At 34.3% G+C, this 15,806-nt stretch overlaps 1 protein-coding gene across 2 annotated transcripts in view; it reads right to left on the bottom strand.

Moving 5' to 3' along the window:
- Positions 1-15,806, bottom strand: part of ASCC3 (activating signal cointegrator 1 complex subunit 3) — a 270,142-nt gene that overhangs the window by 29,052 nt on the left and 225,284 nt on the right. For both annotated transcript variants that reach the window (XM_065681163.1, XM_065681164.1), the window contains 2 exons: positions 11,329-11,440; positions 10,913-11,047 (listed from right to left, as the gene is read on the bottom strand). In XM_065681163.1, coding sequence (XP_065537235.1) covers positions 10,913-11,047; positions 11,329-11,440 — 247 coding nt within the window. The remainder of the gene's footprint in view (positions 1-10,912; positions 11,048-11,328; positions 11,441-15,806) is intronic.

Below are 15,806 nucleotides of genomic sequence, written 5' to 3'. Positions count from 1 at the left end.
CAGTAATTTGACATGGGAAAAAAGTTTTTACGACTTCTATAATAACTTGGAAATTCATTTCCCTTTTTCTTCCCCCTAAAGCTTCCTAAGCATATCAGAGAGTGTACAGGAAGATACAGTAATAGATACTATAATAATTGTAATTAGTTTACCAAATGGTAAAAAAAATATAGTACCATTCTGTTTCAGAATAATTTCCTCTTTAAATTGCATACTTTACTGAAACATATGAAAACAAAGAATAAATTAATGATTTTAGGTCCTCTCTCAATCTGTATTTCATACAGTTTATGATCACAATCATAATGCAGTGCTACTTTTTTGCTGCTCCTAATAAAAATCATTCTTACAATATATTTGTTTTTCCATCAAATGTGTAGGCACTTTCACATTATTAAGCCTGTTCAACCTTCACAGAGGTGGCTTTAGTTCACTCTTAGTTTTTTAAGTTAAAATGTTGACTATAAGTAAGCCTGTAACGCTTGATCAGTTTAAGGAAAAATAAATGCAAAAGAGTAGGACAAAAATAAGAGCAAACATCTGAAACTGGTATAGAATACACATTATTCACATAGAATAAGTTACTTTGATCATAGCAAATAAATATAAATGGAACTGTATAAATTCGATTTATAAACTGAATTATAGTGATGTGATTATTACATTCATCACTGGAAATGATGTATTTGAGATTTTGCCTCTCCAAGATGCCTGACTTTTCCTATTACTTTTCATAAGAATGCTTTGAACCTGCACATTTTGAATGCATTATAATCATCCCTTTTTTTTTTTTTTTTTAATTTATCTAAAGACCTAGATGGGGCAGTGACCCACAGCTCTTTCCCTGTAATCTCAAGTCAAGGAAAGATTATAAAACCAACTGGCTTTGGCTGTACTGAAACTAATTGTATTGCACTAATACAGAAAAGCTTTTCAGTGCATGAGGTCAGTAACATGTTAACACAAAACTGGGAAAATCTCTCTTGAGTATACATTCAAAAGTCTGATTGTCATGAGAAATCTACTTCAGTTCCATCTGGACATTTGTCCACATTCTGAAGCTGAGCTTGGCTGAATTAGCTGGCTCAACTACTGTCTGAGATGATGATAGCAATAAAAACTGTAATAGCAAATCCTGGCACACAGCTTTCCCTGGGAAAGCAATCAGTCATTTTCTGTCTTTGGCTTTGATCCTCCATTGGGATCTTCCAGTGCAGAGCCCAGATCCAGGGAAGAAGTTAACAGATCTCTGCATTAAGTTAATGTTACTCTGCATGGAGACAGAAGTAAGCGCTACTAATTCTTTATGTGAAATGGGGCCCATACATACTGTATATGGTAATGGCAAGCGGTAAAAGCTCTGTGTAAAACCAGATTTTGTATCTGCTGACCTGTGGCAGCTCCCCTAGTGGGGAGCCACAAATGCACACTGCTGCATTTTTGTACTGAGATTAAATTCTGGATCTAGACTACTATGTGATCAGAGACAAAAGGGAATAAAAAGTTCACAGGCGTGAATACCTGTCATCATGTGGTGAAATGACTAGCAGCCTCTGTTCAAGAGAGGCTCAAGCCCAGAATAATAGGAGAACAATATGAACTGGCAGAAATATATGGGAAACTTGGAAGGTGCCTACATGCATAATGTCTTTTCAGCAAGCCAGTGCTACTGGTCTCACTCTGAGCCCTTTAAAATGAAAATAGTTTAATTTAATAATAAAAAAATACAACTGTAAGAGGAAGTGACAGCTGCTGCAAGTAAATTTCAATAAGGGCAGTTCCCTGTTGATAACAACTGGCACATCTCCATTCATTTCAGTGTAACTATGTGGATGAACATTGCCTGAAAATCTGACCCAATGTTTTGAGAGGTACAAGGTAATGCAGGTATGGAAGACACTGCTAATTACAAGGGTGTGGAAGAATGGGAATCACGGAGGAAAGAAAAAGTCAGTAAAAGAAAAAATATTTGAAGTCTACTAAACAAAGAGACAATCTGTCAGTGTTTTGGTGTCCTTGATTTGAGGAAGTTCTAACAATGCTTCTGTCATGAATAACCAGAGTTCTGATACAGTGAGTAACATGGCAAAAAAGTGCCCTTGTGCCACCTGACCGTAAAAGAACATCCTATTACTTGGATGGGATGTACCATACATTGCTAGGGCAGACATAACCCTTTTCAGATGGCAAGTGGAAATTTTTCTTGGTGATGTTCACTGCACACAAATTTGTGAGAACATTGTAAATTCAGTGTTCTTATGCAGGCTTATACCATGTCTTTTATTTATAGGTAGAAAGGCATTCGTCTAAAGTACACTGTAAGAGCTGTATTAAATAAAATAAAATGGAAAGATAACCGACAATTAAGGGAGCTGCAGATATTTTGCCTCTGGTGTAAAGTTTTAAGAACTTCTTAAAAAAGACAAAGAAAACAGAGATTTTCAGTACCAGATGTCTAGGAAGATCCCATTTGGATCTGAGCTACTTAAATTTGCAATCATGTATTTATACATCTAACAGAGCTTCTGTTTCCCCTAGAATCTGAAAATTAACTAGCTTTGTAGCATCTTTCTTGATCTGCCACCCGTGCCCTGAGGATTAGAGACTCCACCTGAGCTTGTTTTACAAGCATAACAGAAAAAATTAATCTCTGCTGGCAGCGATCCCACTGGGATACTGATGAATAATGATATCCCTCTCTTGCTGCCCTCTCAGTCCACTAGAAAAGCCACTCTAACCCAGCAACGTGGAAGCCGCTGAAACCATTCCAGCTGTGGATTAGCAGGCAGTCAAGCATCCATCTGTTCTGTGTGAATCAAGAAAAAGCAAACATACATTCTTATAGCTAAAGAAGTATTAAAAATTAGCATCTTATATGACTGCATACAGTAAATATTAAGACAGTCATATACAAAAGAAAAAATAATCTATTATCTACACCTCATGATATTTACATTTGCTTGCTGCCTTAAGCAAATGATAAAACAGTTGCAATTAATCTCATAAACCTACAGAACATTCTGCATTCTTTATGCATGCTTTAATATGCTTAAGATAAAGTTTCTTTATATTGTATGTATCAGTTCTACCTAAGAATATTTTGTGAGTAGGCATGCATTCACACACTAAATAAATATAAGTCAACACAGTAGCATGCCTTCGCCTTGACAGAAGAAGCATTTAAGAGACCTGCTGTGGGAGGGATTTTAGCCATTTTCTTACACTCTAAGGTGAAAAGAGTAGCTTTGAGATATTTTCTCTTTCTGAAAAATAGTAGTTTGAATAATCTCTGATGGCTTGCTAGTCTTCCACTGGAAGACAGAAAAAAAAGGCAGTGGGAAATTGGCATGTGGGCAATCCAGTCAAATTGGTGATGTCTGATTTGGCTTTTCCATGGGAAACAGTACAAGGATCTAGTATAAATTAAGGAAAGCTGTATTTCAGCATCATCCCAGATACTTAGAAAAGTGCATCATCTAACAGTTTTCATATAAAAAAATATTCAATATTTTGCCATATGCCTGGCCCACATTCATTAAGTTGCAGAGGTGAAGAAAATCTTCAACTGTTTGTTCTTTAAAAGAAAGTTTAATATGCCGTACCAAATTTACAAATATATATAGTAACTTTTTCAGATGCTAAGAAAAGTTTTGGCCTTCTGGTAACAAAAATCTCTCTGCAATTTCTTCTAGCACTATAGGTAGCATGAGCTACCTAAATGTGAAATAAAACATTTCGTAAATACTGGGCAAATAAAAGAGGAGGCTGATTTCTTAATAATTCATCTGTGATAATACATAACATCAATCCTTAAAATAAAATTCAGCCTTCTGAAGCCACCCAGGTTACATCAGGAAAATAAACAAAAAGAAAAGAATGAGACAAAGAAAGAATCTAAATGTAAATAGGAAAATACAAGTGTCAGATACTTCATTAAGGACCGATCAGTAATCCTATTATGTCCTTTTTTAAAAAAAATACTATGCTAAAGGAATATGCTGGGTAAAAATCTTGCATGATGTAATTATTTCAGACAAACCAATCCTCATCGTGAAATTTCTGTTCCAATCAGAAAACAACACACGAAATGCCATCCTCTGTCTTAACAGTTTTACAAGTCTGAGCAATAACTTCTTTGCTGACAGAGAAAAACATCTGTGTGACTTTAAACAGCACTCAGTAAGGCTGGGTTGGTGTCACTAAGTGAACAGAATCCTGTGAAGACAAATTCATCAGCAATATAATTGTAATTGCTATAATTTACAGGACAATAGTATAATTCTATCAAAAGCAAAGCAGTAACTGGAAACCAGTGAAGACAAAAGACCTGCAGGCTGCAGAGGGCCTAAATTTGCCTGTCATGCTTTAATTACAAATCAGGAGGCATAAAGTAGTTAGAACTTGCACCACCTTGATAAATGCACACTGAGCTTGTAAGACTGCCTTCTGGAGTACTTCGGGCATGAGAACCCACAGTCATTTACCAAAGCAGCATTGCATACTACAAAATGTGCAGCTTTACCTTAATAGATGCCGTTTATAACAACACAAACATTATTTCAACAAATATACCGTATATCTGAAAATAGGGCCATATGACATGACTGATGAAAAAAATGCCATTTCATTTTCAGTATGATTAATTTGCAAAGCATTGACTGCATGTGCATAGTTTGAAATCTCACATGATGATGGCTACAGTTATAACTGCCAAGTAAGCAGGAAGTAAAAGACTTTTGTGCTAAAACAAACAAACAAACAAACAAACAAACAAACAAAGGGTACGCAGATGAACTGCCTGCAGTTTTAAGCAGTCAGCTAAAACAAGCTTGCTATCACTGAACTTTCTTCTAGCATATATATCATGGACAAGCATTGATATGGTACAGATGGCAGCCAATGTTCACATCTGTAAGTACAAGACCAGGACAGTAGTCCTATATGCCCCAGAAGATACAAGGGTAATAGCTTCCTGGCTCATCAGAATAGTTTTCATTGGTATAAATGAGTGTTTTGCTGCTATAACTGTATCTGTAGCTCTTATGAAAAGAATTTCTTTCCGCATTCTTCTGTCAGAAATGGTTACTAAAGCAGCTATTTGAAATGGGGATATATCGAGGCTATTGGCTTCCACTGCCACAGCTATATGCACTTTCAGATGTTTTTCCCTTGGACCCTGCACTGCAATCAAAGCAGGCCAGAAAAAAAAAAAAAAAAGGAAAGAAAGAAATAAAAAAAAAAATAAAGACACTATCTTATTTAAAAGACAACAGCTCTTGTCTTATGGCCTACCTTGTGGGAAACACTTGTTAGAATCCTTCAACTAGGTTTTCTTTTAACTTGCCTGAGTTTTGAATCAGATTTTTAAGCTGGCAAGTAATGACAACTGAAGTAATGAAGCGGGGTAAGACCAGAAAGAAAATAAAGGAGATCTGTTAATAAGAGATTAGAAAGTCATGTGTGTTGGAAATGTGAAGGTTTTACATTTTCTGGTTTTGAACGTAATTCTTCCTTACTGATGTCACTAAAAAGAAAGCGTTATGCTCTGTTCAGTTAGCTGTCAGTGGTGGGCAGTCATCTCTTTTTGCCAACTGATTGTGCTTTTCTAGACATGATGCTTTTAAACTAAAATTCAAACAATCATTTGGGAAAAGAAAAGTAGAAAATAATTGTGTCATGATGTTAGAAAAAAGCTACTATATTCAAGTACTACAGCAACATCCAAAACTGCTCCATCTACTGGGACTAAAGAAAAGACAAATTTAATGTGTGAGTATTCATATGCATAAGTTCTCTTTCTGCTAAGTACAAGATACTTTGAATATACTGGACATAGATGATGACATTCAGACGCTATTAAAATTCATTGTAGCATTTTGGTTTATTTGCTTGAAGCCAAACATAATTTTCAAATTTAAACTATTTTATAAAACACATTATGATACTATCTAGATGTTTCCAAGTAGGCACTGAATCAGAAATGTTCCAAAATATTTAAATCCAGAGAATATAAGCTTTATAAAAATTAAGTAAATGATCCTGGAAACGCCTGTCTTCAGGATGGAATTTATGCACTGAACATTCCTAGGCAGCAGTCATGTTCATATTGTTAAGGATGCACAGTATCTGTGAAATCTTATATGTAAGTGCTTTAACAGTTAGCATGTAACATAATTGCTTTTCATCTGCGATAAAGTTTACATAATAAATTATTTCTATTCTTGACACTGAAACAAATATAGTCTTGCTGAACTTTCATGCTTTGAAGAAAATCATAGTCACATCTTTTTTGTAAATTTAAACTAGAAAAATCATTGACTTAGGAGGAGTGATCTAATTTTTTTCTGAAATGGCTATAGAACAGAAAATCAGTTTTATATAATGTCTTACAAAACCCCAAATCAATGTTTCTGCCCTGGCTTGCAGAGAAAATATTCCACAAAACAGCTCACATTAGCTTGTCCTTGGACTATTTTTGTAATTGGATGTGCCAATGATGATGAAGAGAAAGTAAAGCTATAGGTCATTTAGAATCTCAGAGTACAAATGCCTAACAGGTAATGAAAGACAGATGAAGCGTTAACAACTTTACTCTTTTGTTACCTATGTATCTGGGATAGAGATGCCTGTTTCATGAAACTGCTTCTTCTATGTTTCTGTGATTCCAGCAATGCCAGATATTCTGCTGAGTTCCAAAATACAGTCTAATACAAGCCAGTGTAACAAAACCATGTCAATTATCAGATAGAAATATACGGAAGAGGTATGTGGATACCAAACTTATAAGCCCATGTTTGTACCACAGAAAGATGGGTAGATATGTCCCACGTAACACAAATATCATATTGTTCTGTTCCTAAGCTCCCCAGTAAGAAAGGAACCCATCTCTTGCAACCAGTTTACATGAAAGACAGCAGTAGGCACAAGAAATCCAACCAGTGCTCTCTTGTAGGTAGAATTCAAAAACAGAAATAAGGGACAACATGCATGTAAAACAAGGGATGAAAGATGGTAATGTTCTCCACTTCACTGTCTGGTATGAACAGATATGACAAAGCATTTGCTCTGTAAATAAGAATATTAACCAGATAATCAGATAAATGTAGTAACAAATCACCCAAAATCATAACACTAGTGGACCTAGACATCGCAGTCCTGATCAACCACTCCTTTCCTCAAGGTACAAACCTGCATTTGATTTTTGAAAACATTTGTTGTGACTGCTGCTTTAGTACAGAAAATGACAAAAATTACCCCAAAGTATCAGTTTTGTCTGGTGTTTTTCTTTTTTGTGGGTTTTGTTGTTGTTTGCTTTGGTTTTTTTTATTTTTTTATATTTTTTTGAATCTCTGCACCTAACTTTCAGAATAAAAATAAACAATCTTTATGTACCTCAGGGAAATCCAGCCTGTCAGTAATAATTCATGAACACTTTCACATCAATAATACTAAATGCATGAAGCACCATAACTCAACAGTGAATAAGCTCATTTGGATTACTACTGTCTGAAGCATGGTTAGGAAAGTTTTAAAGAAAGCTATGGAAAAGCATCAAACATTTTCTCTAAGATAAACCACAGGTCCACTAGCACAAGTCAGTTACAAAAGTAACTGAATCTGAACTTCACCTGCTAACTGCAAACCCAAGACAGATTAAATATCTTGAGCACAGATTTACTGAGAGGAGAAGGGAAAGCATGAGAGGATTGTACCCTACCTATTTATATCACTTATCATGGTATACTTCCAACATGACTATGAGGCTGTTTCCATATGCCATGTTCCTGTTCATGTTATGGAAACTTCAACCCCTAAACCATACTGAAAAAGAAAAAATATTTGATCTTGCAAAATGCTGACAGATGATCAAATGAAAAGATAAAGTAAAAACAGAGAAGAGAACAGATACTGGAGAAGACTATGAATGCTCTTAACTTCTAAGTGGAAACAAATCTTGCTATCAACTGACTGAGAAACCCATGAGCACCAGAAACAGGATGACTCAAAACTACTTTTTCACAAGTTGCAAAGAGTCCTTAATAACTCATTGGTGAATGATCCTGAACTCTGAATGCTCCCATCAGCATGGCAAAATATCAACCTGAAACTCAAAATCCCTTAATCAAACTCAGATTTAAAACCCTGAATATGATTATAAATTTCTGAATTCTTGACTGCAATCTTGATTTTTTCCTGGTTTTGTTTTAAAGTAGCTCTTGCTCTTTTCAACGTACACATTGACAATTTAGTAAAAACTTGAATATACCCCATTTCAAATCCACAGGATCAGTATTTTCTTTGTTACAATTGTACACTTCTGCCTTCCTTGTATGTACCAGCCAACCTGTATATGTCTAAAGGTTTCCAGGATTATGAACAATGCCAAAAAAAAAAAAAAAGACCTACATGTCACATCTACAAAATGCCACAAATCTACTTGAGAAACGGTTTGGACGCTTATTCTTAAGTAACACAGTCCAAAATTCAAAACTTTAAAACTGAATGATTAGCAGAATAATCATAATTATAACCATGTTTTGCAATGATAACAGGCCTTTTTGTTCTATAGCTACAGCTTTCAGTTCCAGCATCATTAAGAGATTCTTCAAATTACTTTTTAAATATCCTTTTCCCTAAGGATTTTCACTTATACCTAATTAGACTACTTACCCCATGCCATGTAATTCCCTATTGCCAAAACTGCTAAATGCTTCAATAAGAAGGAGGAGGGCACCAAGGCAGATGTAATGTCATTGGTTAACAATAGAGGTGTGAAGCAACTGCTGTAATTATAAAACTCATTAATTCATAGTGTTTAGGACAAAAAAAAAAAAAAAATCTTTGGCAGTAACTCCGTTGAAATGGCAAGTCTTAGTCTTTTCAACACTACATCAGACTGAAAAAAACCTCCCTTTCAATTTACACCTTCACCAAGACAGAATAGTAATTCCCCTACTAATTACGAAAATTGACATCTGCATAAAAAATAAGGACAAACTCTCAGGTATAATGGCATCCAGTGATCACAAATCCTTTTCATCTTTCAAATTGACACATGGCACATTTTGACCCCTAATCAGTTTTATTTTTAGTCTAATTCCTCTTAAGATTCCAAATGGACAACTTCCAAGACTATATGTATTTCCAGGAAAAAAGAGAAATTAAAAAAAAAAAAAAAAAAAAAGAAAGAAAAAAGACAGAAAAATAGAATTAAAGCAATACTAGTAATTTTTAAATTTTGCAATCTCTGCCCAACAGTAGGGTCCTATGTTTTGTCTACAACAGAAACATTTGCCATTTACCTTTGCGCTTCATGGATGCAAGCTGTTCAAATAGATGAACATAGAAGCTAGGCCACACTAGCTTCTGCTGCCATCATTCAATCTTCTATATGCTGCTCACTAGCTTAGGCAGTGTCATGAAATGTTCCCTAATACTATTTTCAAACTTTCCCTGTCCAATTTGTGTGGGGAAAAAAAAAATAAATCTGAAATTTCTAGGTGGAAAAAATTTTCTCTAGGGAAAAGAGATTTTAAAGAGATGGCAGCTACAGTAAAGCTGTCACCTTGAAAACTCAACATTATGTTATTTAACTTCTGTTCACTAGTGGTTATTTCTTCCTAAAACTTCAATTACCTTACATAAAGCATATATAGGAATTGTGGTTGATTGCCATTTTGAATTCAGCCAACTACATTGAATTTTATTTCATATAATTTGCAATGTTTTCTAACAACAGGACAAGAGATATTGCAGGGTCAGTGATAGCAATTCCCCTGTTTAGGCTGCATAACACTTTCCATTATAAAAGATTACTTTGGCCTTTATTTCTGAGCCATAACACTCCGAATGTTTGCAACAGGCGATTTAAATTTATCAGAAAGAAAGTCTCTAGGAAAGCCACTTTTCTAGTACAGTGTCATAAAACACTGATCTGGTTTTGCTGAGATGCAGACTGTTGAATAGCATTGTTTTTATTTTTCTTCTTGTATCTCCCCTCAGGGAAGTTGTGGTGGCATGTCAAAGCAACAGATAGTATAAAAGTAACATACATAAATACTGTAAGATAGGACTCTACGTTTTGAAGTTCACACTTGGAAATCAGAATATTACAGAATCTGGGCCACTTGTATAATGTATATATATTATAACAGCACCTATCATCATGAATGGTCAGAAATAAGTTTTCCTGGATAATATTAAGGAACTTCTTCCTTTTAGTATGTGTGTACAAGTGAAGTAACATTATTTGGAAAAAGAAGATTTTGCAGATATAATTACTTAAGTACTTAAAAATGTAGTAAAACCTAATTCTTTTATGATCACACTGCATTATACACTGATTCTCCACATTTGTACCCTAAAATCTATTGCCTTGTATTGCACTTCTCCATTAAACAGTCACTAGACAAACTGTATAGCATTATTACAGGTAATTACCTGTAATAACAGGATATTACCTCAGGGATCATGAGGTAGCTGAGAGGAGGAAAAGAAGGCATTTTAGGAAACAGGTCTTCCCCGTATGCCTTCTCCACTTTTTAAAGCTGCTGTATCTTCCAGATTGTCCCAGTGCAAAGTACAAAGTCCTGATACAGATTTAGGATGTTCATATGCAGTTATTATTCTGGCATTTTAGAATTATACCTAACTTACTTAGAGAAAAACAAACACAAGATTTGTATAGATCCTGAAAACGATAAAGGGACATAAGAGAAAAACATATTTTGACGTATGGTTTAGATGAGACTCTTGAAACAACAAAAATGATTCAGTTGTATTACTCGAAACAAACAAAAAGAAATTACAGATCAGGAAGAAAGTTTTTTTTAATTTTGGGGTGTTTTTTCATACACTTGTGTCTTTTAAGAGTCATCAGTAATGTTTCAGTTCAGAAAATATCAGCACTTACTGTCAGAATTAAGAGCAATTCTTCAATGTTGCTTTCAGGTTTCAACTGATCTTTGAACATTCCAATAGTTGGATGCTTCAAATAGTAATAGGAAGCAATGCGGCCATATGTCAGAGGTTCAATGCTGCAATTATCCTGTTGGAAGAGGAATCAAATACACACAGCTCCTACATAATTCAATATAAATGGTTCATACAAAACTGTAAAATATTTTAAGACTACTTTATAGGAGAGAACATCAAAAAATGATTTAGCATCATAATTTAGTTGCAACCCCAATTAAGATCAATTTCCAATGTAACTCTTACAAATAGCTCCATAGATTAACATCTCAAATTAGAAGCATGTATCTTGCTGTTCCGAACTTCTAGAAGCATGTATCTTACTGATTTTTGTAAGGCACAGATTACTCTTACCTCCCCAATTTCAATACAGTAGGAGCATTCCAAATCAAAGAGGGATTTCTCAACAAGGCTTGAGAGGTACTTATTCATAGTGTCATGGCTCACATCATCCAAGTTATAGTAACTAGACAAATTGAAAACAGATGCATTACATGAATACTTTTTACACTCTGAAGATTTTTAACAATAATGCCTTGTAGGAAAACCCACAATGCTGCTGTAATACACACACATACTTGGAACAGCAAATATCCACATTAAACAGTTACACACAAAACTATTCCCTTATATAGTCTAATAAGAAATTCTTGATTCCTAAATGGTTTGTGTAAGTAACCAACATAATGCAAGCATGTACATATGGAAAGATGGTAATTTGTCTATTAATAGAAAAGTTGATACAAATAGAACTGGACTGACTATATTTTGTTAGTGGGAAAATTTTCCTGACTGCATAAGTATGTTTTCCTGATCATACATGTAGGAAAGTGAAAAAGCAATGCTAACACAAGTGACAGCATTTTAACTTCAAGAGAAAGGATGAAAACCAAGGACTGCAACTGTTCTTACATCCCGTAACTCTGAAAATAAAAACTAGGCATATAGTGACATCTGTTGAAAAAGTAATCTTATACCAATCCAAATGCTGGTGGTGTGTCATTTTATTCTCAAAGTTAAAATTGCAAAAAAAAAAAAAAAAAAAAAAGGAACAGGGTATTTGTCAAAGTGGCTACTTCACATGTTCATTTTCAGGTAAAAATTGTTTAGGTAAACTATATATAGTAGCAATGGTTCTTAGTTATCTATATGAAGGAAAAATGGTTATAAGTGTGCCAAAATGTATTGTTATGCCAGAATATAAAAAAGACCTAGTGACTGAAGTTTGCATTCCTTAACTGTAGAACTTAAGCAGTATTAAGATTCTTACTCACACAAACTAACATAATTTCAGAGAGAGGTTTTGCCTACAAAACTCCAGATAAACATGTAGTTAGAACTTGTGCCTTAGATTCAACAAAGGCATCAATTCAGAAAGTAACAATTAAGTTCAATGAGCAGCAGAGAAAAACTGAGCATGCTCAGAAAGTTTAAAAATTCTGAATTTAGGAGAAGTAATTATGCAATTTCAAAGTGGAATTCAAACAAACAAAAAAAAAGATTTATCAAAATGTTACAAAGCACAGTAAAAAAGGCTGTCTCTGCTTATTTAATTCTGTAAAATAGTATTGCACAAATAGACTACTGGGATTGCTTCACTGATGAAAGAAACTCCTTTGTTCATGCTGGCTGCTTTACTAGAATTTCCTAGTTATGATGTATTCAGCATCCCCACTGGAAACAATACCATATGCAATAATGGAAAGTAGGTTCCTTCAGTGTTATTTTCTGCAGGTGAACAACAAGCTGCAAAACAGTGTGCTGAGATTCATTTTAGCTGATCTTACATAGTTACAGCTACAGCTGAGTTAGTCTTTTTAACTCCCTTTCCTGCCAATGGAGAGGAATGTGTACATGCAGAATACTATTAATCTGAAGTATTTTATATATCTGCTTTAGGATGAGTTGAAATGCAATCACTGCCAAAAAACCCCAAAAACTTTAGACAATCAGTTCAGTTGTTGATGCCATATTTGGGCAGATGAATCCCATTCTCTGATTTAAGCTCTATTTCGATTACTGTAAAGCTGCTGTTAACAAATTTCAAAAGATGGAATTGTGGTTTTATATAGCACAAGCATCCTTTCTTGTCTGTTTTATTAATGGAATCTGATTTGCATTATTATTTTTTCAAGCAGAATTTTAAACATTTATCTTTTTGAACAGAAACAGAATAACTGAAAAAAAGCTTGCATGCTAACTAGCAGTGCAGACACATTTCCAGATTTTTTTCCTTTTTATTAATCCCAAATTATGGGGTTAATTCTCTGATGCTTTGAACATTCAGTTAGAATTGGGTGAGGTTGGAGTAACACACTTATTACCATAAGAAAGGAATTTAAAAAAAATATCTGTTCTGATAGCAGAAAATAGCTACATTAGACAACAATAAAGTGTATATATATATATATATATATATATATGGCAGTGGAGTATTCAACTCTGTAATAGTATAGTGTATACAGGCTCATGCTGAGATGATCTCAAATATTTAAAACATAGCTAGTGTCCAAAACCAAACCTAAACAAATGAAATATTTATATTGACTAAAAAGTTTTACATGGTAGACAGCCATACACTGTCAGACTTCTGTGAAGAAAACATTTGTAGCAGAAACACTCTAACACTGTTTTCAATGCAACATAATTTTAATGATCTCCCCTTTAAATTTACTGAAATAATACAGTAATGATAAAAACCAGACAATATTTCCATCTGCACCTTTTATCTGCCTGACATCTTCTTATGGAACACATTTAGATTCTGTTTATTACCACAAATTACTTTGTAAAATTTTGTTTACCTTCTGAAAATAATTGAGCAAATTAACTACGCAAGTTGTTTCAGGATGTGAAAAGATTTTCTATTTTATACAGTGAAACCAATAATGATTCATTAGTATTTTCCTCCAAATTGAATATAAGGGAACTGAAATGATTATAATTAAGGCACTTTGTTGTCACCGTATTCAGACTTTCACATCATTTCAGCACTGTCATTTGCAGCATCACAACAGTGATGATGAATACTGATAAAACAAAGGAAATGGGCAATAAACAAATTCTTTTTTGAGCTTGTAGTTTAAGACAGTTTAATTCAAATAGATTTTATCTTGTGCTCACCTTAATTTACAGTATTTTACACTGAAGCCATAATCATAAAAGGCATTATAATGCCTTTTGAAAATTATGTGAATTTTAAATTTGCTGATTTTTGGTATTTTTTTTTTTTTTTGTCAGAGGAGTAAATATGTAGCTGCCTAGTGAAAATAATGTAAAGAAAAATCTTAAATGGTCTGTAATCATGAATGAAGTGGTACCAGTGTATTTTAACTACTATCTATAAGGGGGTAAATATAATTTTAAGCACACCCACAGGAGATTCTTGGTCACTCAGCACATTTTCCCCTAACAAAAATGCAAAGCCATTCATCTAGAAAGACCACGTTAAAATCATTAGTGAAAACAGAGTATCATGACAGATAGTATTTTGAAATGCATAAATACAAGTTGAATTTTGCATGTTGGTATGCTCCAAGTATAAAAGCTGCATTGTGTGTGAGTTCCTCTATGAAGCTATATTATCTAACTATTTAATTAGAGATAAAGAATAAAAACAATGCAGTTTCATGCTCACTGCATTGAATCATCTAGTCATTATTTTCCCTTTGCTATAAACAGACAGCCTACCTTTTTATCAGCACACCATTTCATTTATTTCACAGTGAAGCCCAGTTTCACAATAATTGACTTGTCAGAAGCTCTAATTTATGAGGCTGGGCTCTGTAAGCCTTCTCCTATATTGGACTCAACCTGCACACAAGCAGGGTTGAATATTTACAATGCTGTTAACAGGTGCTGAATTGTTTAATGATTCTAATAGCCAGAAGCGTACTGAGAAAGCCAGCGGGATCACAATTACAGGCTGTTTGAACACAACAATTACTCGTCCCCTGAGAGGTGTGAAAGTCAAAGGCAGTTTTATCCTAACAGCATCTAGCACATGGGCTAGACAGGCTAACTTCTATTAGTAGTCCACTGGGAAAAAGCAATAACAAACCCCTAGGAATCATAAAAATTTACAAAGTATGTAAAATTTAAACAATCAAAACCTGAAGGAACTTTTTGTTGTCTTTTAAATAATATATTTTAAATCCTAACCCTTGTAGAGTTTAGCAAGAACAACAAACCATGAAACATGAACTTATTTCTCTAATCTGAGGAAGTGTGGAATTTCATCAGCTGAGAAAGACAGAGAGACGTGCAGGAACATAAAATGTAGATGAAGTTACACAAAACATTTAGGATTTAATGTGAATGGTGGCAATCATTTCCTGTTTAGCTTATGTAAACCTGACCTGAGATCTCTCTGGGAAATTTTTCATCAGCCTTGAAATGGTCCTGCTATAACTGTCAATGCTGTGAAGTCATTTGTTACAGCACCATGTTTTTTATGTTCAGATTATACGGTAGTAATAGTGACACACATAATGAAAATCGGTGGCAGAATCAGCCAAAAATATTAAAAGAAAAAACTTGCTAGCCCGAAGGCCTTTTGTAACAAATGCACAAAAGGACAAATCTACAGCATTTACTTGATAGGAACAAAGTGTGTTTTCGGAGATTTTACAGTTCTGAAAGCAGAATTTTGTTATGAACAATTATGGGGGAAGCACAGATAGTAATTTTTATACATCACTTTACTGCAGTCATCAATTGTGTTTGCTTTCATCGGCTTGTGGCCTCCAGCAGCTGCCATCTTCAAATGGCACCATGGAAATGGCACTGAGTATACGATACAATTGATGGACCTTCATAGCCAGAGAGCTATG

This window comes from Lathamus discolor, chromosome 5, assembly GCF_037157495.1.
Source record: "Lathamus discolor isolate bLatDis1 chromosome 5, bLatDis1.hap1, whole genome shotgun sequence".
NCBI lineage: Eukaryota > Metazoa > Chordata > Aves > Psittaciformes > Psittacidae > Lathamus > Lathamus discolor.
This window is presented reverse-complemented; position numbering and strand designations above follow the sequence as displayed.